This window comes from Peromyscus leucopus, chromosome 14 (assembly GCF_004664715.2).
Source record: "Peromyscus leucopus breed LL Stock chromosome 14, UCI_PerLeu_2.1, whole genome shotgun sequence".
NCBI lineage: Eukaryota > Metazoa > Chordata > Mammalia > Rodentia > Cricetidae > Peromyscus > Peromyscus leucopus.
In genome coordinates, this window is record NC_051075.1 from 46,206,044 (window position 1) to 46,232,218 (window position 26,175).

At 33.9% G+C, this 26,175-nt stretch overlaps 1 protein-coding gene across 14 annotated transcripts in view; it reads left to right on the top strand.

Annotated features, from left to right (window-relative positions):
* Gphn (gephyrin) overlaps positions 1-26,175 on the top strand; it is a 410,602-nt gene that overhangs the window by 125,947 nt on the left and 258,480 nt on the right. For all 14 annotated transcript variants that reach the window (XM_028876083.2, XM_028876082.2, XM_028876085.2 and 11 more), the window contains exon 4: positions 19,503-19,595. In XM_028876083.2, coding sequence (XP_028731916.1) covers positions 19,503-19,595 — 93 coding nt within the window. The remainder of the gene's footprint in view (positions 1-19,502; positions 19,596-26,175) is intronic.

Here is a 26,175-nt window from a genome sequence, read left to right on the forward strand (position 1 = left end):
CCTGGAATGTGGTTGATATACCCAGTAACACTCCTTTAGAGAAAAGTTTTTTTTTTCTTTCCTAGCAGGTATCCATTAGAAATAGTTTCCTGGTTATGGGTGGGACTTTGTCCATTTATCCTTTCTTGTGATGAGATTTTGTCTGGTGTGAACTTGTATAGGTATTGTGTGTGCTGTCATTGTCTATTTGAGTTGATGAGTATCTCCCTGTTACCTTGGAGTCATCACTCTCTAGCTCTTACCATCTTTCCACCTCTTCTTCCTCATAAATCCCTGAGCCTTGAGTGGAGGAATTTAGTAAAGACATCCCATTTAGGCTTGAATGCTTCAGAGTCTCTCATTCTCTGTATAATATCCAGTTGTAGGTCTCTGTGTTAATCACAATCTATTGCAAGAAGAAGCTTCCCTGATGAGCGTTGAGTGATACACTGACCTATTGGTTTAGCAGTGTGGCATCAGGGGTCATTTTATTGCTATGTTCATTTAACAGTAGATTTTTTTTTCTGGTGCCCATGACCAATCTAATCCCTGTAGAATTACTTTAATCCCTTCTATGGTCAACGTATTGTATTACCTAATGATTATCCCCAGTACCCTACATCTTTAATGTTCACATCACCATCTCCAAATCACCATACTGAGGAGCAAGCCTCCAACACATGAACCCATTGGAAACACCCTCAAATCATATCAGAGAGATAGCAAGAGAAAATATTTCTCATTCCATTTTACGTAACTGGTATATTCCTGATACATAAACCACAGAAACAAAGTTAAAACAAAGAAAGTAGCAGACCACTCCTGTCTCTCATTAACTTAAATTTGTTAATAAAAGATTATTAATGAAAGCAAACAGTGTATGAAAATATTTATACATCTTGACCTGTTAAGATATGAAATATGCTAAACTAGCTTTAGAAAATAATAATTGTATAATCTGCCATATTAGCAAGCCTAAAACTGACAAAATTTATTGACAGAATTTTTGAAGAAAGGGTATTTGATGTAATCCCAGACCCTTTCATGATGAGAACTCTCTGCAAAGTAGGAATAAAGATGAATTTCTTCTCCTATTAAGAGGGTACAGAGAGAAAAAGAGGAAGAAGACAAACCACAAAACTCTAGGTAACATTTGATAGTGAAAGGATGAATTTTTTACCCTATGACTAGGAATAAAATAGGCATTTCATCTCTTACTGTCTTTATTCAGTTCAATACCAGAAACTCTCAATAGCATGGTAAGGCGAGAAGAAGAGTTAAAAGCCTGACATATTACAAATTAAGAAGAAAAGCAATCCCTGTTTGCATGTTACTCGACTGTGTATATATAAAAGTGTACTAAGAAGTAATTTTAGTTCATTTGTGAAATACAATACCAGAGGAAAAAAGAAATTATCTTTCATGCACTTCCAACAACAAATGTTGAAATCTGATATTTACAGCAGCACAACATACAATTTCTCCAGAGAAAATAAAATGGCTAGATATTTACTTAAGATTGTATTCCTTTAATCCCAGCACTCGGACGGGGTTGGGGGGCACCCTGGTCTACAGAAGCAAGTTCTAGGTCAGCCAAGACTGTACAGAGAGACTATGTCTTGAAAACAAACAAAAAGATTACACATATGCTGAAAACCACAAAATGCTAAATACGTAACTTATTTAAAGAAATGGAGAGATAATAGGGGCAGGAGAGATGACTCAGTCATTAACAGCACATATGGTTCTTGCAGAGGACCCAGATTCAGTTCCCAGCATTCATGTGGTGGTTCTATCATCTATAATCTGTAACCTCAGTTGCAGAGAATCTGATGTCTCTTCTGGCCTCTGTGCACAACAATAAAGCACATCGTACACAGTCATACATGCAGGCAAAACACTCAGTCACATTAAATAAAAATAAATACATATAAAAATTGGAAAGATATACCACATCCAGAAATGGTAAGATTCAACATAGTAATGTTAATTTTCTAAAAATTTTAACCTATAATTTTCACATATTTCCTTTTCAATTTTTAATAAGTCTTTAAAATATATGAATTTGTAAAATTATATGCAAACGGATAGAACCTTTGGGAAAAATTAATTGAGCTGACTAACTTTACTTAATTATTTAAACTGTAAGTACAGTATTCAAAATTATAAAGTTAAAAAAAAACTAGACATGTAGATCAACGAGCAGAATAGAGAATCCACGAAGAAACTTACACTATGTTCAGTTCATTTTTTAAATGAGCTTCATTTGTAATATATATGACAAACTGAGATTTATTTGATGTATACTAGACCATAACTAATAAAACTATACTTTTAATCTATAAACTAAAACTAATAACTATGATCTTAATGATTGATGCATCAAATTCAGCCAAGTGTTTGGAGCTTGGAGAAATGACCTTGCACTTCAGAGTGCTTGATGCTCTTGCAGAGGACCTGAGTTCAGTTCCCAGCCCGATGTCAGTTGGCCTACTACAATCTGAAACTGTAGTTCCAGGGGTTCATTGACCTCTTCTGGCTTCTATAGGCACATGTCACACACACAAATACACACACACACACACACACACACACACACACACACGCGCGCGCGCGCATACAAGCACTAATAAAAAATTTTTAAATGTGTTTTTAATAATAAGTGATACTTGCATGAAATTAGAGAACCATGAGAAGGAAAAAAAGGTGGAGGTAGTGGGAGGGGCAATAGGATACATAGGACATAAAAATGGAAATGAAGCTACTGGAGGTAGAAGGATACAAGGGGTCAGAGGGATAGGGTTGCATATTTAGAGAGAAGGATCAACAAAAACAATGGTTAAAAATACTATGATGAAACCTAATACTTTGTATAATAATTTTTAAAAATTCTTAAAAATTAAATAGAGAAGGCATCATTGGATAACCATAGCCAGCAATGTAAAACATAACCTATACTCTAACTTTAAACTTTACAACAAAATGAACTCAAAATACACAATTGAGTTAAAAATATGCCTATAAAAATTGTCATCCAGACTATTAACACCTAGGTCTAAATGGAGTGTTCTTGGACTCAGCACCCAAAGTATCCACACAATGAAATTCTTCTATATTGTTAAGCACCCACAATTAAATTCTTTTCTACAAAGAACCTGTGAGACAATGCAAAGATAGGATGCACCTATAAAGAAATTATTTGTAAACCACATCTTAGTAAAGGGATGTAACCAGAATAAAGAAACTCTTAAACTCTGAATTAACAAAATATTTAGAAAATGGTCAAAAGACATAGATATTTTAAGACAATAGACATAATGACAAACACATGAAAAGTTGTTGAATTTCATTAGCTGTTAAGTGAACACAAATTAAAATAACAATGCAGTTTCATTACACACTTGGGAAATGAATGTCATAAAATGATAGTACTTCCTACTGGAGAGGATGTAGATAAACCAGACACTCAGACATTGTTAGAATATAGAATTGTGGAGCTACTCTTTAAATTATGGATTATTTCCTTACAAAGTCATTATGCTCTAACCTATCATGTTGCATTATTTATTTAGCATTCATTCCAAGGAATGAAACCCTATGCTCATGCATAAATTGTTATGTGATTATTCCTGGGCTTTTTTTTTGCAAAAGCCCAAAACAGGAAAGTAAATGCTCTTTAATAGGTGAATAACTAAATAAAGGGTTTTTATATTCACATTGTGAAATAATATTGACATATCCAATGTAGAAATAATGAACTACAGATGAATTGATTTTAAGATCAAGCTGAATGGGTGGTGTGGAAAAGCCTGGTTTTAAAGATTATGTTTGAAATCCTTAAAATGACAAGTCTAGTCTTGGAGATAGAAATAGGAACAAAGGTTGCTATGTATGTAAATGTATAGCACAAATGCCTGGAGAGATGGATAAGTGGTTAAGAGCATGAATTGGTCTTGCAGAAGACCCATGTTTGTTTCCCAACACCCACATTGGACTGCTTGCAATCATTTTTACCTCCAGCTCCATGGAACTCAGTAGCCTCTTCTGACCTCACCAGACATTTGCATTCTTATGCATATAACCTCTCACAGATACATACAAACACATAATTGTTTTTAAAACCATTTTTAAAATAGCATGACAAATATTTTTTATGTAACTCTTACATATCTTGACTGTGGTTGTGATTACACCAATCTAATATAGAAGTAAACACACATTTATATAAAAATCAGTGTGGTCTAAATAAGGGTGGAAGAGTATATCATTATTTACTTTTGCTTGTAATTATCTCTTAGAGTTATACAAATTATACTAGGTGAAAGGTATATATGTGGTTTCTCTATTTTTTATAATTACCTGAATATTTGTAAATACCTAAAAATATTTTTTAATACTTAACCTGAAATTTATATAACAATACTTTAAATTTATATATAATTTGAGAAACAAAAATCTTTATGTCAACAAATATACATTTAGAAATGTCATTTGTCTGTTAGTAAAGCTATTTAACTTTTCTCATAGTTCTTTGCAATTTCTTTTATAGATGTTTTTAGTTATCTCCTATTATTGCTTCCCACAATAAGTAGCATATATCTCTCAATATTTTATGTATATGCACAAATTTTTTTCTCTAATTTATATTCCATTTTTATTTTAATATAATAGAAGTACAAAATAATTTAAAAATGAATTATTAGTAAATTTTTTAAGCAAATGCAACATGAGGAACTCTCAAACTATTCATTCCTCAGAACACAATCATAATTGATATAAATTATTTAAAAAGGATTATTTCAAGTATATACTTATTGTGTTGAGTTTATTGCAAAATAATAAATATATTCATGTAAAGAAACTATATGTAAAGTAAAACAGACTCTCTAACACTTGAACTACAGCTTAATCCTTCATTCACCCTGATTTAGTCTAATGGACACTTTTCTCTGGGAAGGTGTGACCTAGAGTATGGGGAGTTCTCTCCATTTAAAGGTTATTTATTTCTCTAAGACATTCTTCCATCGTTTCTTGTGTCTTCAACTCCATCTTGTGGAGGCTAAATATCTGATCAGTGTGATAATAAAAGAAAGTTTCCCTTCCTCTATGTATCCCTCACTCATAGGATAAGAGCCCTGGTTTAGATACAGTAATGCTAGAATTCTGTAGCCCCAATCACACCTAAAACAGCTTTTTCACAGGGCAAGAGCATGAAGATACTAAAGGTTAGCATAGAAGACAAAGAACTACTGTCCCTACTTAGTATTTTGGACAGAAGAAAGGGGTCTGTCCAGACAGAGAAGCAGTCCTTAACTACAGCTTGCTCCAAAGGCCTTTACAAGGAACTGATATCTTGTATGTGGGAAAAAGCAAGTCTAAGCATACTCTCTGAAACAACGGTGGTTTGGGTGGTAATCAAACAAGAGGATGTTGATTTTCACTTTATTAAGAACAAGAAATTAAACCAGCCAGCTTACCAGAAAGAACCTAAGTAGAAGTGACTAAAAAGAATCCCCATGGAGTCAGAACAAAGACCCACGTTGACGGGTGAGGGGTAGACAAATAGCTAAACAGAGAGGTTATACAAAGACAAGAAATAAAGGCAACTCTACCAATCTTCCCATGTTGACCTGTGTACATCCCGCAGCTGACCCCCACACCCTTAAACAAGTTAAATATCAGAAACTTTACCATAAGTAGAAGTAAACTTTACTGAATTTGCCTAGTGAATCAATAAGCAAACAAGGAACAACCACAAGAAGCCTTGGAGATGGGGAAGTAGAATTAATATCCATAGTTGCTTCAGTTTATTAGCTGAACTATATAGTTTTCAACAAAAAGTATTATACATTGATAGAATGGGACAATGTGGCACAAACACAGGGGAAAAAGTAGGAAAATGAAACTGCCTATGGCAGCTTATCTAAATATATTCAGAAGAAAACAATAGGAAATAGTGTTGAAAAAATCAAACTTTTATGATCACATCTCATCAAATGGTATGTGAGTCCTAATTCTCAAAGAGACACAGAAGCAATAAGAGATACACAGGTACATAAAAGGAGATTTCTTTTGAGAAGGGACTTATGATAATGAAGTTCAGTAATTCACATAGCATACAATCTGCAAACTAGATAGTGAAAGACAGAGAAGTAAATCCATCAATCTAGGGCCAAAAGTCTAAGAATAATAGAGCTGATGACATAACTCCCATGCTAAGGCCAAATGTTTGAAAACCAGTGGTTGCTGCTTTAAGTTACAAGATTCCATGGTCTCAAACCCAAATGTCTAAATGGAGAAGATTGATGTCCAAGTGTAAGTGAGGGCCATTGGAGAAGGGAGTGTTTAAATAATTATGTTTTTGATCTCCTAAAGGATATCAGTTTAAAAAATATTTTTAATTTGAAAAAAATCAAATTCACTACTGATGTTGAAAGTATAATTGGAATAGGAGGTTCACCAACAGGATTCAACAGATTTGTATTAGAAGGAGGAAAAATGTCAATGAAATAAAGGGATGTAAATAGGAAAGGAAAAAAGTGCAAGTATCTTCATTTGCAGATGGTATTATTATGTATATGCGTTCCTAAGACTCCACCAGAAAACTCTTAGTACTGATAAACATGATTAGTAGAGTAAGATTAGCAAATTAGCATGGTAGCCTTCCTACATACCAAGAACAAACATGCTAAGACAGAAATCAGGGCAAATAACCATCAGAATGGCAGTTATTAAGCTAAGTAATGGGGCCAGTGGGATGACTCAGTAGGGAAAGATACTTTCTAATGAAGCTTGACTTTAAAAAGCCTGATGTGGTGGTGCAAATTTATTCTCAGCACTAAATTCTCCTGAGCACACAGACTCAGGAGAATTGACCAGAAGGTAGTTGGCTGACTGCAATACTCTGCAAAAGCCTCAACATGGTACAACAAGAGAACTATGTCCTGAAAGTTGTTCATTGACAGGCACCATCACATATGTATGCTCTACACATGTACGAGTGTGCATGCATACACACTCCTAATTTTTTTTAAATAAACCTTGCAAGAAAACAGTAACACATTTTAACAAGGATATGAACAAATGGAAATGTCTATGAATTGTTGGTGGGAATGGAGATGTAAACTAAAGCAGTCACTTAAGTTAGTGTGGGGTTTTATAAATAAATGAAGATAAAACTTTCATATGACCTAGCTATGCACTCCTGGATATTTCCAGGAAGGGGGAAAGTAAGAAAGGAGATTATTGGGAATTGAGGGGCAATATACTGAGCATGTATGAAAAGAAAAATAAATAACAATAATAAAAGAAGTAGATCATTATCAGCATGAGTGAAAGCTTTTTTTTAATTGTTTTAGTTCTTTTTTTTTTTTCAAAAAGTTTTTTTTTTTTTTTTGGCTTTTCGAGACAGGGTTTCTCTGCGTAGCTTTGCGCCTTTCCTGGAGCTCACTTGGTAGCCCAGGCTGGCCTCGAACTCACAGAGATCTGCCTGGCTCTGCCTCCCAAGTGCTGGGATTAAAGGCGTGCACCACCACCGCCCGGCTGAGTGAAAGCTTTCTGTATCCCATTACTAGTTACTGCTCCTTACCTCATCCAAAAGGATTTACTGTTCTCAAGTCAATACTGTGAATTATCTTTATCCTTTTGGACTTTATATCCACTGAATGAGTGCTATCTTTTCATTAGTATAGAACAATTTGATTATCCATTTTATTGTTGGAAAACACTTAAGGTGTTTTGAACTATATGCTGTTGTGAATAATCTAACAATAAATAGTCTACATGTCTATTGATGTACGTATGTGCATTCCCATTAGATTTGCACCTAGTAAACAGAATAAATAAGACCTAGAAATACTAAATTAGAGAATATGCAAATTTGTCAGCAGAATTTTTCTTTCCTAACAGATGCTCCCAAATAAATACACTGAGATGTAGAATTGAATTAAATTATAAAACAAACAAACAAACAAACAAACAAACAAAGATTTCCTGATTAGTAGCAGAGAAGATGGACACTGTGGCTTTATGATTACAGAATACTCAGCATTGTGTCTTAAGTATTTGGTAATTGGATAAAGGAATATGTTGTATCTTATTAAAATTTCTTAATTATTACTGATACTAAAAAAATACACCGAGGCTTATATTAATTACAAATGCTCAGCCAATAGCTCAGGCTTGTTACCAGCTAACTCTTACATTTTAAATTAACCCATATTTCATATCTATGCTTCGCCATGTAGCTTGGTACCTTTTCTCAGTACGATGTGCCCATCTTGCTCTGTCAGCTTGTGACTCCTCTGATTCTGCTCTTCTTCTTCCCATCATTTTCACTTTAGCTTTCCCACCTAACTTTATCCTGTTCAGCTGTTGGCCAGTCAGCTTGTTTATTAAACCAGTCACAGTGACATATATTCATACAATGTAAAGGAATATTCCACACAAATGAATTTTACTTACTAGAACCTGAATTTTCCTAGGTGAATGGAGCAGTTTGCATTCTCTTAAACCTTTCCTGAGAATTTTAGTTTGCTTTACATTATAACAGTAGTGAGTAAGCCTGTTGAGTATCATTGTATATATTCTTCTTGGCCATTTGCATATCTTCATTTATTATATACCTGTAACACAAATCCTAACTGACTTATAATAAAAACCTAGAGCCAGATATTGGGGTAAATGCTGAAAGATAAGAAAACAAGCTGCAGCTACTTCTCACCTCACCAACTCCTCAGCCAAAAGTGAAAGATCTTGTCTCCATGAATCCCCTGACTGAATGCCCCTGAGTTCTCAGCCTAAAGGTCTTGAATTCCTGTCTCTTCCCATCTTTCTTTTTTTTCCTTCCCTTTTTACTTTAGCAAAATATGTTTGTTTTTTTAATAGTTCAATTTTTTTCTTTTTTTCTTTTTTAATTAATTTGTTTATTTTTCTGTTATCAGCTTGATATAGTATAAATTCTTATCTTAATAGTGAAATGTTTCATTGAGGCTTGCTCAGTAACTGAGTAAAAGCAAAACTTATTATAAGCCATAGTCATCCTAGGGTCTCCCATGCTATATATATAGCCTCCATTGTTCTGTGGGTTGCAGTCTGATTGTTCTTTACTTCATATCTAGAATCCACTTATGAGTAAGTACATACCATGTTTGTCCTTTCGGGTTTGGGTTACCTCACTCAGGATGATTTTTTTCTAGTTCCATCCATTTGCCTGCAAATTTCATGCACTCATTGTTTTTCTCTGCTGAGTAGTACTCCATTCTGTATATGTACCACATTTTCTTAATCCATTCTTCAGTTGATGGGCATCTAGGTTGTTTCCAGGTTCTGGCTATTACAAATAGTGCTGCTATGAACATAGTTGAGCATGTATCTTTGTGGTATGATTGAGCATTCCTTGGGTATATGCCCAAGAGTGGTATGGCTGGCTCTTGAGGTAGTTCAATTCCTAATTTTTTGAGAAACCGCCATACTGATTCCCACAGTGGTTGTATAAACTTGCATTTCCACCAACAGTGGAGGAGTGTTCCCTTTGCTCTACATCCTCTCCAACATTGACTGTCATTAGTGTTTTTGATCATAGCCATTCTGACAGGTGTAAGGTGGCATCTCAGAGTTGTTTTGATTTGCATTTCTCTGATGATTAAGGATGTTGAGCATTTCTTTAAATGTCTTTCAGCCATTTGTGATTCTTATTTTTTGAATTCTCTGTTTAGCTCTTTAGCCCATTTTTTAATTGGATTGTTCAGAATTTTGATGACAGGGCTTGAATTCCTGTCTACTCCCATCTTATATGCCTTTCTCCACCCAGTCATATCACTTCCTGTCTCAATCTTCATAGTGCTGGGATTAATGGCATATGTGCTTCCCAAATACTGGTAGCAAAGGCATGAGATCTCAAATGCTAGGATTAAAGGTGTGTGCCACTACTGCCTGGCTCTATTTCTTTTTTAGACAGGATTAATCTCATTCAGTCTAGGGTGGCCTTGAACTCACAGAGATCCAGATGATCTCTGCTTCTGCTTCCCAAGTGCTAGGATTAAAGGTATGCACCACCACCACTGCCTAGCTTGTTTAATCTAGTGGCTGGCTTTGTCCTCTGATCTTTAGGAAAATTTTATTTGTTAGAGTACAAACAAAATATTACCACATATACCAGTTAGTCCTCTCTGTAAACATTAGTTTATCTTTCTTGTCCTCATATATTAGCAAGTATACCTAGCATGCCCTGGATATAAGTCCTATGATACATATACTGCATATACATATTTCCATTATCCTTCCTATTTTTATTCTCTTAAAAGTGTCTTTGCTGAGCAATATTACTGATTATAATGAGTTAGCCCTTTCACTTTCAGTTACAGTTAGTAGGTAAATATCTAATGGTTCAATAAATGAGTCTGAAAGAGTTCAATTACCAAGATGAAGAGAAAATTATATTGTTAGCATTTAGGCATCTGTACTGATCTACCCTTAGGGTTCTGACAGGATATTTCCTCAGCTGCAGCCATTAAGAGCACACCCTGTGCACATTCACTACATTTCCTTATAAAAGGCGGGCCTTACCCACCACCCATCTCTTTTCTTTCTCTTCCTTCACTCTTGTCCCCAGGGACCAATCTCTGCCCGCTTCTTTGCCCCTTATCTCCCTTCCCCTCAGTAAACCTTCCACGTGGGCCCTGTTGTATGGTGTGAATCCTTCCCACCATTTTTAAATATAACAAGTATTTTATCAAGTAATACCATTTTATATTAAGTGTTTTAAAAGGAAATGCTCTGAATACTTAAGTCTGGAAGATCACCTTTGAGTGTTAGAGAAAAACCTCAGTAAAGTATTTTATCTTACCAAATTTCCTATTGATACAGTATATTACTTAAAATAATAATACTGTTATAGCTAATCTAAGAGTTCTATCAACTGTGTTCTATTAACTGTCTTCACTAACAATCCAATTCTTTCATGTGACATGTATATGCTTAGGTCAGTTACAGTGATATTGGGCAGAGATGCTATTTTTAATCAAATTCTAAGTATTTTTGCAAGTAATGCTTATTATAAAAGGAAATTAGTAACATTGATCATTTTTACAATACAATAAGCAGTAAATTCAGAAGGGTGTGCTATTCCAAGAGCACAAACAATTACCAACTACTATTTAAACATTATATTAGCATTTTTGTTTTCATACCATTTTCACCATTTTTTCATTTAAACTTTTGTTCATTTGTGTTTTACTTTGCTGTTAAGCATATTAAAGACATAATTTTAGCCTTTTTTCCAATTGCCCCAGCATCATTTTTACATTTTATCTTTATTTTCCGACTGATAGAAAAGACTTCTTCAGAGTCTCTTCCATTTCTGTTTCAGAGACCAACTGTTGAAATTAATGTCTGCTTCATGATGTATATATTTAATTTTTCAATAAATGTTAATCTAGGCTTTATCATAACTCTTTGAAGTCTATGACTACTTTGTGCTAAGTATCTTGCTGGGAGGTAGAAATGTAGTAAAGCAAATACCACTTTTTTAATGTGTATATTGAGACAATAACTATGATACTGTCCTATTGTAGGACACATACAAATACACAATTAGGATTGGTGAGGGACACACAGAGAGAAATCAATACTGTGCCCAGGTTCCCGGCATAGCACTCTAAAGTCCTCATATATAAGATGCTAGGGAAATCTTTTGCTTTACTCTTTGCTCTTTGATTACAGTTCTTGATGCAGAGCTCCTAAGTGTCGTCTTTGTGATTCTCCTGTCATTTTTTTTTGTTTGTTTGTTTGTTTTGTTTTGTTTTGTTTTTAAGATGAAATTTCACTATGTGGAGCATAATGAATTCCATACTGATGCCTATAGTGTGGTTAAAAACTTGGCCTCAGTGTGGAAAATGGAAACATGAAAAGCCTGAAAAGCTAATAGTCATCTCATTTTGACTTCCTTGTCCCAGAACAGGAGGTGTCTAGGTCCTCTCAATCTGTATGGCTTGCAGTTAGTAGTCTTCTCTCTCTCTTTCTGCAACATGAAATAGCCTACTGGGTGTTTCTTTTCTTGCAGAGCTTCTGATTTGATGAGAAAGCAATGAATTAGTATAAATTATTTTATAACAGAGTATATGATAATGAAGAAATCTAAGATCCCTGTTCTGGTAGTATAGAAGAAATGTTAATTCTTATTGAATTACTTGTTGATTAAGTAATAAAAAGTAAGTTACTTGTTGAACTTGAAGAATAGTAAACTAGTTTTTCTAAATATACTGGTAAGTATACTTAATAAGAAACTTTAAAAAAAGTTAATGTCCTAAGCTACAGGAAATAATTTAATTGGTAGAATTTTGAGAAAATGTAGGAAATATTACTAAAGAAACACTACCCAGGGAAATATAAACAATTAAAAATATAGACTATTTTAATTTTTAATCTTGAATGACTTGAAAATCAATATAGGACTTTGATAATAGGAGTAGTGGTATGATATAATTGATGCTAAATAAACATGAGAATTTTTTTCTGAGCATATATAATAAAAATAATACAAACTGTAACAATTAACCTTCCTGTTCCACTAGTAACCCAGAATAGAGATCAAAATCCTGTTTTAAATAGAGTACAACATTGTCACACTAATAGTAAAGATACTGCCACTCTAATACTGATGAGTTTCCAATTATTGTCTATTAGCTGTTTGTGGTTTTAAATTTTTCAGTGTCTTAAAGCATACGACATCCAAAACTCTTAGTATTTGAAACTGTACCACTACAACAAAGAAAAAACATTTTACTAATGGCATATATGTGGATAAAACACCCACACAAATTAAGTAAATAGATCAATAAATGATAGGAATTATCGAACCAAAACATAAAGGCATTTTGAGTAAAATAAAAGACTATTGAAAGAGAAAAACTAGTATCAAACACTGATTACTTAGGCATAAAGAACAAGAGGGGAGAGTTTTTTATTATATTTATTTATATTTAATTTATTTATTTTGTATGGTATCCTGCCTGAACGTATGTCTGCACACGAGAAGGGGGCACCAGATATCATTAAAGATGGTTGTGAGCCACCATGTGGTTGCTGAGAATTAAACTCAGGACCTCTGGAAGAGCTGGCAGTGCTCTTAACCTCTAAGCCATCTCTCCAGCCCATTTTATTTTATTTTTGAGATTATAATATAATGATATCATTTCTCCCCCTCCCTTTCTTCCCTCCAAACCAACTGTATACCTCTCCTTGCTCTCTTTCAAATTTATGGCCTATTTTTTCATTAACTGTTGTTCCATGGATATACATATATATGTATATTTATATGTATATTTATGTATTCACACACCTAAATATAACCTGCTCAGTAAGTATAGTATCACTCATGTATGAGTTTTCATGGCTGACCATTTGGTATTGGATAACCAGTTAGTGTTTTCTCCCACTCTCAGCATTCCTTGGTTGCCTTTTTGTAGGGTTGAGGCCTCATGGTTTTTTTCTGTCTCCTTTTCATTATTTTGCATTGTTTCATTTCTTTATAATTTATAGATATTGTTTTTAAAAGTAAGTAAATTTTAAACAACAAATTGATGTTCATACTTAATTCTTTTGATTGTGAGTAGTTTGACTCTTCTTTCCTCTTCATATTCAAAAAGTTCAGAAACAAATTTTTCACTCAACATATATTTGGTGCAAAATATATATGGTATGGTAGCTTAAATAACCATAAACTCTTAATAACTACTCCAATTAAGAGGTAAACTTGATTTTCACAGTCTTACCCTTCTATCTTCCTTTATCTAGTAGAATGTGGCAGAAATTCATGAAATGTGAGTTCTGATGGCTAGATATCATTTTTTCCCCCCAATCCTGTACTGTAATGTAAGGAAATATAGGCTAGATAAAGGATTGTCAGAAACCACATGGAGATAAAAGCCTAGTGACTTGCACCAAACCCTCCGATATTTAGCTAAGACTAACTGATTCTTCTGCTTTAGTTAAACCAGTATTATTTCAGTCACCGATGAGAACCCCCCAACTCCAAGGCCAAAACCAGACTGAGCCAGAAAACAAAGAATTTGTGAGAAATAATAGATCACTGTTTTTTTTTTTTTTTTTTTTGTTGTTGTTGTTGTTGTTGTTGTTGCTTTGTTTTTATCACTAGGTTTTTGGTATACATAAATGCATCAATAGAATACAGGGACAGTTATTTCTGAGTTAGCATTATTGCATTCTTTTTATGCATTAACTACTTCCAGTTTCTGCTGTATTAGTTGTAAATTGATCTCTTTTTCATATTGAGTGACAAAATAGTTCTGAGAGTAAAACTACTGAAATATAATGGAATGAGAAGAAAAAAGAAGGGGCTATCTGGTTTTTTTCTCATAACTTCTATTTTTTTTTAAGATATACTTATTTTATGCAGACAAGTTTTTCCTGATCTTCTTTAGTCCTTTGCCCATGGTTAATTTTAGCTCTTTGGGCATTTTAAAAGTTTTTAAGTCTTTGTTTTGTACGAACAATACTTGAGCTTCCCAGTAGATGGAACTGCTGAACATCATAGTAATATAGCAAGCCAGATTCAGAAAGACAAATGTTGTAGGTTTTGTTTTATATACAGAATCTATATTTAAAAAATATAAGTAGAAGAGAGAGCATGAGAAGTGGAAGATTACCAGTGGGAAGGAAGATAAGATAATGGAGGGTGAATGATCCAAGTGTGGTATATGTGCTATAGTGTAATGAAATTCATTTTGTACAGCAAATACATGCTAAAAATAATAAGCAGTTCTCTCAGTTTTATATAATGGCTCTGTCTAGGGAACTCTTTCAACACTTACATTTGTACTAAAGTAGAAGTGAACGTGTGGGTTTTTTTTACTATCTCTCTTCCTTTTTCCCCTTCTCCATGGTCACAATATATAGCCCAAGCTGGCCTTGAACTTGCTATGTCTCCAACTCTAGTTTCAAATTTGTAATCCACCATTGTTGGCCTCCTGAGTACTGAGTATTGTAAGCATGTACCACCACAGAATGGAGTACTACTCAGCAGAGAAAAACAATGACATCATGAGGTTTGCAGGCAAATGGATGGATCTAGAAAAAATCCTGAGTGAGGTAACCCAGACTCATAAAGACAAACATGGTATGTACTCACTCATAAGTGAATACTAGATGTAAAGCAAAGGATGACTAGACTGCTACTCACAACTCCAGGGAGAGTACCTAGTAAAGAGGACCCTAAGAAAGACACAGGGATCGCCCAACGACAGAGAAATGGATGAGATCTACATGAGCAAACTGGTCGTGAGGGGGGTTAATTAAGGGCAAGGGTCGGGGGAAAGAGAGCTTAGGGGAGCAGGAGATCCCAGCTGGATCAAGAACAGAGAGGAAGAACAAGGAAAGAGATAGCATGATAAATGAACACCCCATGGGAATAGGAAGAAGCAAAGTGCTAGAGAGGCCCCCAAAAATTCACAAAGATACCCTCCACAATAGACTACTGGCAATAGTCGAGAGAAAGCCCGAACTGACCTACTCTGGTGATCGGATGGCCGAACACCCTAACTGTCGTGATAGAATTTTCATCCAATGACTGATGGAAGCAGATGCAGAGATCCAGGGCCAGGCTACAGGTGGAGCTCCAGGAATCCAGTTGGCAAGAGAGAGGAGGGATTGTATGAGCGAGAGATGTTGAGACCATGATTGGAAAAAGCACAGGAACAAATAGACAAACTAGTGGAAACACACAAACTATGAACATGGAACTGGATCAGGCCCTCTGGATAAGTGAGACAGTCGATTAGCTTGAACTGTTTGGGAGACCCCCAGGCACTGGGACCGGGACCTGTCCTTAGTGCATAAGCTGGCTTTTTGGAGCCTGGGGCCTATGCTGGGACACTTTGCTCAGCCTGAGTGAAGGGAGGAGGGGACTGGACCTACCTGGACTGAATCTACCAGGCTGAGCTGAATCCCCAGGGGAGTCCTTGCCCTGGAGAAGGTGGGAATGGGGGTTAGATTGGGGCGAGGGCAGGGGTGGGGGGGAAGGGCGGGAGGAGGGTTGGACAGGGGAATCCATGGCTGATATGTAAAATTAAATTAATTATAAAATTTAAAAAATAAATAATAAAATAAAATATAAGATAAAACAAAAACAAAAAAATGGAATTAAAATAAAAACAGAAGGAAAAGTGACCAAGAAAAGGTACAAGAAACAAATATAGATGCTGAGTCCCATTAATTTATACTTTCAGAAATTTCATAAAACACAAAACCAGAAACTATTATCTGTACGCAAAGGACCTGTGGGGATGGAGATGAGATTAAATAGAAGAAAAAGAAGAAGGCCTGACATGACATTGTAGAACAAGGACCATTCAAAAATTCCATTGAGTTTGTTTTCTAGTGGCCATCTACTGCTGGGATATTGGTCTACCTTTAAAAGTAGTTTGTTTCCCCATGAGACTCCTTGGAAGAAACGAAATTTTCATTTGGAGCTGTTATTACATGGAGATAGGTTTTGTTTTAGGAATGGGAGCATGTGTCCAGTTCTCCTTTTCAGTTCTGGGACCTTATTTAGTGCAAGGCCATGAAGGCCATGTGCAGACTGCCTCAGCCTTTATGAGTTTATATGTGCATTTGCCCTGCTTTGTTTAGATCTTGTTTCCTTTGTGTCTTCAGTCCCTTCTAGCTCTTACATTCTTTCCACCCCCTTCTCTTCCATGGGGTTCCCTAAGCTCTGAGGGAATGATTTGATGGAGACATGCCATTTAGGACTGAGTATCTGAGGTCTCTTACTCTGCATATTTTCTGGCTTTGTGGATATGTCCCTGTATTTGTTCCCTTCTACTGCAGGAAGAAGTGTTTCTGATGATGGCAGAGCAAGGCACTGATTAGTGAGTATAGCAGATTGTCATTTGGAGTCTTTTTATTACTACATTCCTTTAGCAGAACAGTAGTATTTGGTTTTCCTCTAAGTCACTGGAATATCTGGTCTTAGGTTCTTGGCCGCCTGATTAGTGTATGGGATGGGATCCATCTCATGGGCTGGGCTTTAAATCCAATCAGATATTAGGTCATTATTCCCACTACTTTGGTGCCACTGTTGCACTAGCAAGCACATCTTGCAGGTAGGTCATCATAGATTGGAGACTTTTTGAGTAGGTTGGTGCTACCTTTCTCCTTTGGTAACATGTACAGTACCTTCAAGTACCATCAACACCAGTCACTAGTGGTGAAGGCTTTAGGAAGGCACCAGCTTGACTCCTCTGTGTTCAATGAGTTCTTTAGGTGTTGTCTTCAGCAATAGTGTCTCACTGTCAGTTGGTGGAGAATAACCTATAGCTTTGCCAACAGCCTGAGTTCTTTTGGGGGTTCCTATGGTACCCCTTTAGCCAACAACTCAGTGAAATGTAACCCATTTCCAATACTGGAAGCTTCATTTGGTGACAAGAGATGTCTACTTAGGACTCTATCTCCTGTTATTTGGCCATTTCATTTAGAATGCCCTCATATGTGTATAGATTTTAGGAAGTTTCTACTGTATTGGGTTTCCATACTTCCACTCAGTTGCCCTCAATTTTTTCTCATTCCCTGTATTTCTTCCCTCGTCCCCCACTTCCCTTGCCCTTCTCACTTGATCATCTCATTCCAGCCCACCACCACACATATATACACTGTCCATCCATAACTATCTATTCTGTTTCCTACAGAGATCTATCCGCCCCCCAGTCCCTTATTTTTTACCTAACCTTTGGTTCAACTGACTATGACTTGGTTATCATTGATTTAACAGCTAATATCCACATGTATTATAAGCAAATATATACCATATTTATCTTTCTGGATCTGGGTCACATCACTCAGGATGGATTTTTTTTTTCCTGGTCTGATCCATTGCCTGCAAATCTCGTGATTATTTTTTAAGGGCTGATAATCCATTGTATAAATGTACCAGATTTTTCTCTATCCTTTCATCTGTCAAGGGACATCTAGGTTGTCCTATTTTCTGGCTATTATGAATAGAGCAGAAATGAACAGGGTTGGCCAAGTGTCTCTGTGATAACATAAAGCATCCTTTGAGTATATGCCTAAGAATATATAGCTGGATCTTGAGGTAGATCAATTTTGATTTTCCTGAGGAACCACCTCACTGATTTCCATAGTGACTGTACAACTTTCCACTCCCACCAACAGTGAATAAGTGTTTCTCGTACTCAACATTCTTACCAGCATGAGCTGTCATTCATTTTATTGATCTTCATCCTCTATCAGATGTATAATTCTTTAAAAAATCTTTTTTGCATTCTCTGGTCTGCTGCTTTGTCTGAATGATGGTGTCCTTTACCATGCCGAAGCTTCTCAGTTTCGTGAGGTCCCATTTATCAATTGTTGATCTAAGTGCCTGTGTTAATGGTGTTCTGTTCAGAATGTCTTTTCCTGTGCAAGTCAGGACTTTTCCCACTTTCTCTCCTACATGTTCAATGTATCTGGTTTTATATTGAGGTCTTTGATTGATTTGGATTTGAATTTTCTGCAGTGTAAATATGGATCGATTTGCATTCTTCTACAAGCAGCCATCCAGTTTGACCAGCATCATTTATTGAATATGCTGTCATTTTTTCAAGGGTACATTTCTGGCTTCCTTATCAAAAATAAGTTGTCCATAGGTTTGTGGTTTCAGGTCTGGGTCTTCAGCTCAGTTACCTTGGTCAATATGTCTGTTATTGTGCCAGTGCCATGCTGTTTTTGTCATTATAGCTCTATAGTACAATTTGAGGTCAGGAATGGTAAATACATCCATCAGTTCTTTTATTATTTAGGATTTTTTTTTCTACCCTGGGTTTATTCTAACACAAACCATAGTCTAAAAGTGGGACCTAAGTATTATTTAAGCTTTCTTTTAAGAAATCCCTGTAAAACTAATATTGAAAAGTGCAAAACTTTCCTTACTTCAAATTGACCAAAAATATTTATTCATTAATGGGCAAAATATAAACATAATTGAGATTCTAGCAAGTGTAGTTTGAACTCTAGTTCTTTTCCTTCTAATTCATGAGACTATGAACATTTTTCCTCATTTTGAATTCATCATAGAAAAGGGTATGAGACTATTTTTTTGGATTTATAATTAAGGTATGAATATTTAGGTACTAGGGTGATGTTGTTGTCAAGTAATCAGATTTTGTGGTTAGCATATAGTTCTCAACTTCTTTAAACTGGAAAATATTTTGTAATGTTGAAAAGATCTTTAGATATGCCATATAAGTATGTAACAAACAAATTATATACTATGCCATTTCTTGTGTAAGACACTTTCTTAGGTTTGGTGCTTGTGTCCTCATTTTCTATAATCGAAACAATGAATATCCTAAGTTTAATTGTATTTTGATCATGTTAAACTTTACAGGAATTGTCCTTTAAAAAGTCTTTATTCAGTGTTGAAAGAATCTAGTTTCCATGCTGTCTGCGAGATGATTACTTAGATTTTTAAGCAAGCAAGTAAGTTATTCGGTGTGTTTGTTTTCTTTTAGGAAACGCTCATAGACTGGTGTGATGAGAAGGAACTTAATTTGATACTAACAACTGGAGGAACAGGGTTTGCACCGCGAGATGTCACTCCAGAGGTGAGATAGAGTGCCTTTCTCATATTCAAGGAATATACTAGTTATGTTATTTTTTTTTACCATTTCCTATTTTCATATTTTTTCTATGACTTTTATAGGCAAAACTATTACTCATGGATATGATAATACAAGTATTTGACTGTAGAATATTTTTAAAAGTATTTCTTGACTTAATTGAATTTACCCTTGAAATGGTTGAATATGAAGAACTTTGAACTGTTCTAAAAATTAGTCCTTCATTTGCTTGGTGGCAAATACACTTCAGGAGGTTATAGCAAATTTTTATCATTGCAGTTCAAAATTGGATCTGGTTTCCCTTTTTTTGAAATACCTTTGTCATTTGTCTCAAAGTACAGTAAATAATTACTATATATTTATACTAAACATACTAAATTGATGAAAAGGCACTATATTTTCCATATTTTAAATGTGAACATTTAAATGCAGAATTTAATAATCTAAGCAACAAAACAAATGCCAATGGTTTATGGCATAGGAGTAACTTCAACACAGGCACAAAAATTAGGGAAAGAATAAAACATGAATACAGGGAAAGGGTTTTAATTTCTTTTTTAAAAAGCCACAAATTATTACTGTAGAGTAGTGGGAACTTATATTACCGTTATGACTTGGTTCCCTTTACCCTTCAAATAAATGTTTCTGGCTCCATTTCAACTTAATATTAACTATGTCCTTCTATTTCCAAACCAGTATACTATTGTATCTATTACCTTATTATTATCAGGGTTTTTTCTTCTCTTCATTTATTAAATAATTGTTGTCTTTATACATTTTTAAATTTTGATCAGCATTAGAGTACATACGAATGCATGCATAAATACAGATTGCTGGGCCCCTCCCCTACAGTTTGTAATTGAGTAATACTGCACTAGATCTCCACAATTTGTTTTTCCAACAAATCCTTATGTGGCATGAATTTTTCTAATTCATAGACTATACTTCTAAATTCTGAGAACTACTGTATACTTTTTGAATATATAATTTTCTAAAACAAGTCCTAAAATTTTTATTGACTATTCTCCTATTTTAGTATGCTTCTTTTTTCTATTATTAGAATTGGGATTATAAATAAAATTTATTTTCATTGAAAACATTCTGAAGAGTGGTTTTATGATTGTGTTAACTTTAGCTTTGTAAGTCAAATGATCATCCTCATGAATCTATTTAGTTTCTCTGTCCTAACTTGACACCTAACGTGAGGTAGTCATTTGACCATTTTTATAATATGAGACTAACTGAAAAAAATACAGTTGGCAGCAAAACTGTCTTTGCAAAGTTCTGGTTATATTTTATGTTTTTTTATTTGTAAGGAAACTACATATATGAAGGTATTGATTTTTATAATTTGGCTATTACTTAACTGATATTAAGTTTGTATAATGAGCCTATAGTTTAGTATGATGATTTGTTATGTTCACATTACTATTTATTTTTACATCAAACAAAAATATTACCATAAAATTCATTCATAAGCAAATAATGGTGTTATTTTTAGTTGTAAGGAAATAGTTTATATTTCCTTTTAATTATAAGGAAATAGTATCTTGTTTCCTGTAATCTCATTATCCATTAATTCTTTCTCTTCCACGGACCAGCAAGGTAACCATAGGTGGGCTATATTCATGTACATTAATGGTACCTGTGGTGAAGTTTTTTTTCTCACACTAATTATTTCTTCATTTCGTTACATACCAGTTAAATTCATCTCAATTAAATTTGATTTTGACTTGGAGTTGTTTATTGTCCAAGTTTAAAGCTCCACACCGCAAGACTGTCTTCACATCTGATGTCATCAATAAATCTTGAAGATTATGTATACTTTGTCTTGTTTTTTCTAAAAAGTCTGTGGATTCACACACTCTTTCTCTGCCAAAAGATTGTTAGCTAGAATGGCACACAAAACTTACTTGTTAAAGATATACAACTCAGAAGCATCTTTATTGAAGAGAGGCATAATTCAGTATATAGGAGAGACTACTAACAGAAACCCATGCTTTGTTCAGACGCAATACAATTGCAACACCCAAATTCATCAAGTTTTGGGCAATGGACTTTGTAGCACTCAAATTCCATCCCATCAATGAGTGAGACTGAAAGTTTCAACATTCTAGTAACTTCGTGTTTTTTTGACGACCAGCACTATCTGGAGGTTATGGAGATCATCTTTGTGAGTTAGACTTTTAATGGAAGCAAAAGGGACTCAGTCCTATTATTCAAGGGATTTCAGGAGTTTGGGTTATTCTACATCTAGAACCAGGGATTAGTCATTTAACCACTCTCTTACTTAATTTTCTTAAAATGAGGGAAATGGAATTATGCATTTTCTGTGAACATTCATTTTTAAAGATTGTTTTTATTATTTATTAGTATACATATGTGGGAGTAGGGTATATATATTAAGTATGTATGTGCGCATATATATAATGAGATGCATATATACACATATGTATACACATACACATACCCACACACACAAGTGTAGGTGCTCACAGAATTCAGAAGAGGGTGTCAATCTCCTGATTCTGGAATTACAGGTGATTTTGAGATACATGATGTGGGTGTTGGGACCAACCACTAAGACATCTCTCAATTTCCAGCTTCCATTGAATTTTTAAAAAATTAACATAAGAGGTGACAGGTTTCATTATGGCATTTTTGTAATACTTTGTTTTGCTTTATTCTCTTTTACTTTGCCCCCCATCTCTTGTCTGACCCCACCCTTCGGCCTCAAGTGTCCCCTTTGCAGTTCGTGTCCCTTGCATTCAGTTGTTGTCACAGGATGTTCATCCCTTTTCCTTGACATCTCTCCCCTGTGATACTCTTTTCTGGGTGGATGAACTATATTCATACTCACTTTCATATATTTATACATATTTAAAAGTTAAGCTGTGAGCATTGGTGAAAACCACACATAACGTTTTGTATGAGTTTGCTTAAAATGGTTAAAAAAACTTTTTTATTTGCTCTGTAAATACCAAGTTGTTGGGGAAGGTTTTGTAAAAGTATCAACCAAATATGGTCTTAATAACTAATTCAGAATCTAGCCATGAAATCTTTAAATCTTGAGAAATTGTGTGATTTTATGTACTAAGCATCATATTTGATCCTTTCCCATCTTTATATAAATATAATTCTGAAATGTATGATATTCTAATATTTTTATATTTTATTTTTATTTTCTCTTTTTAATACTATTTATTAATAAGATCCTCACTATGACTTTGTCAGAAATTGAACAGCATTTTATTCTTAAATATTATTTAATTACTTAAAAAACACAAAGATAGCCAGGCTTGGGTGGCGCATGCCTTTTATCCTAGTACTGTGGGGGTGGGGGTGGGGGGCAGAGCCAAGCAGATCTCTGTGAGTTTCAGGCCAGCCTGGTCTAGAGAGTGAGATCCAGGACCAAAGCTACACGGAGAAACCCTGTCTTGAAAAAACAAAAAAACAAACAAAAAAAGAACCACAGAGATGTGTTTGTAATATTTTATGTATGTTGTAACTACCAAGATAAAGCATTAAGCTTACAGTCTATATATGTGTGTACCCAGTATCTTTTTTTAAAGCAATGATTTATTTGATTACTTGACCTTTACTGTTTATATCACTTTATATTTTACATATATAAGGGTATATCTGATATGCAATCTGTGAGTAAACTGTTAAAAGGCTTTAATAAACAAACTTTTTAAAAAAGATTGGAGCCTCCAAAACAATTTTTCATTTCCTTTATACCCTTAAGTAGATACAGTTCCTATACTATTTAAACTATAGCAACATGTACAATAGAAATTAAAATTTAAATTTTGTCCTTAAACTATATAATTATTTGTTTATATATTAATTATCTTGTATACTTGTACCCAACAGAGTATAGAGTGTTGCTAGGCAGATTTATCTATATACAACTATAAGTAACAAATTTTTAAAATAGTTTTAGAGCTTAACTGATCCAATTACTCATTTGACAATTACAAAATAATGCACATTTCCTCTCTTATGAAACTACTATTTTATAATTATTAATTGTCAGTTAGTTTGATATACAAACCTAAAGAACAATTATTGATCAAATGTTTGTCCTATTAGGGAAAACACATATAGAATGAAAATGATAAACACAATAAAGGAAATAAATCAAACCAAACTTATTGCCAATTGGATTGAATTATAAATGAAATCAATTTTAATCAGCTTAGATTTCTTTTTAATTTTAGTTTTAATTCTGTTCAAAAGGGAAAATGGAAATAGAAAAGTCCATAAAGTTGTTTCTTGTTACAGTCTTAAGGGTATCCGCATTTATTTTCCCTAAACTGTGGATTTGTTTCTTTTTTTTTTTTTAGCCTTGTATCATAGAATATGGTTCATTTGATAGTTACATGCCTCCTATGTTCATCTTAAATGTAGGATGCTATCAAAACCTATATAATCACAGTCTTTAACTTTCTAACTGTATTTTAATATGAAATTTTTATATTTTAAGATGTATTGCATTTCTTTGACCTGATGGTTGGGTAATTAATTTGTACTATAAAATGCTAAGAATTATAAAATTCCATAAACACAAGAAATCATTGCTATTTGTTAGGTCTTTATGTTCACTTATTGCTTAATCATTTGTGTCCAAAAAAGAATCTTATGTTATTCTTAGAAATTAAAAGTTTAATTATAGATTTTTTTTAATTTCTAGGCCAGATTAAAAGGTTAAGGAGCATATAGCATATCTATATAATTATTAAAGAATTTGATAATATTTTAGTAATTTAGAAAATATTAAACTATTTACTATTCACAAAGTAAAAATCTTTCAGAACTTTTTGAGGCTAGGCTACAATAGAATTAAGGTTTGTACCCTGATTTATTACTTTGATCATAATTAACTATATTACACCTATGTTTTAGATACTTCTATATTTTTCAAGCCTCGTATTTTTGATATTCTTTATATATCTAATGGCATGCTGTATTCCAGAGTCAAAAAATTAGTAAGACATAATGTCTGTATTCAGAAAGTTGATTATCAGTCATGGGACTCAGAATCTGACATAGGCCAAATACTGCCTGACACATCTTTGCCTATCCTGTTAAGTATGAAAGGTAATTACATACTCACACAACTAAAAAATTTTTAATTATATTACTTGACATATGATTGTAATTTGGAATTTAAATTTCGTTATCTGCAACTAAAATGTATTTGGAACACTTACATCATTTATATGCCATCTATGATCACAATGGATGAATTGAGTGTTGTAACTGAAACTGTATAGTCTTTAAAGCCTGAGTGAAATTTTGCTATCTGATCTCTTACACAAACTTGCCAGCCCCTGGCCTGCTAGATGACATGAGCCATCTTACTCAGCTTGAAAATTTTCTGACTTTCAGATATATTGTATAGTAACTGGAATCTTTTAGGTTTCCTTTCAATATCTTTTCATTTTAGAAGTAACGAAGATGCTTTTCTGCCCATTTGAAATGTGTGTATTTTTCTATTGTCTCAATAGACTATCTATAAAGAAAAACATGTCTTTTATTCTAAATAATAAGATTTTGAAATTTTAAACTGCTGAAATATTGTTACATGAAATCTTACTCTTAAATAATAATTTTTTTCAGTCTCTTGACAACAGTGTATTAATCATTATGTAGTAATCTTAAGAAAGGAAAATTGCTAAGCTTTCAGGAAAGTATTATTTTGATTAGCTATAAGCTAAATCTAACATTTACCATTTTTAAAGTAGTATTTGAGATGCAAATGGACTTTACATTTGTGTATGGCGGGATGTGTTCTTTTGACCAACAGTTTATCATGACAATAAAGAAGTTCCTGTCAAGATAGCTGATACTGAATGAGGAAGAATATTCAGACCTCATACAAAGGAAACTCAAGGGTTTAGGGCAAAGTAATGTGAGTTTCAGAAAACATGCTTACAACCTACTTTAGATTTTCTAGAACAGATTATTATCTAAGTTTTTCTACCTGTAGTTCAACCTAGGTAGTTAGGAATCTTTTCCATGAAATACCCATTTTGTAAAACAACAATTAGTGCTATTTATTATAATAAACATTTGTTTTGTCTCAACTTTTTGACGTTCCTATTTTCAAGAATTTTAATTGTGTATACTATAAACCAGATATTTTTTACCCAACCATTAATCTTTTATCTAATAATTCTTTGAAAACAAGAATACAGTGAGTTATTGTAATGAAGATGAAATTGATCTTAGTTACTAATTTAATTACCTTTTAATGAGTCTCAATTTTTTATTCTTTTGAAAGTAAGAATTTACATTTAACAGTTTCACCTAAAAATTAACATCCACCATTTTAAACACTCTCTTTATTTCAGAAGCATAGGGAAGCTAACATCTTTGTCTCATAAAGAAAATTTTGTTTCTAACATAAATCATTTGAATTATTCATTTACTTTTAGCTTCCTATGATTTTTAATAGAAGCCATTGATTGTTTCACTGCATGTATTATGTATTGGTACTTTAGAATATTTAACTGGAAAATATGAGGCTCCCCCCACACACACACACACACAGGCACAC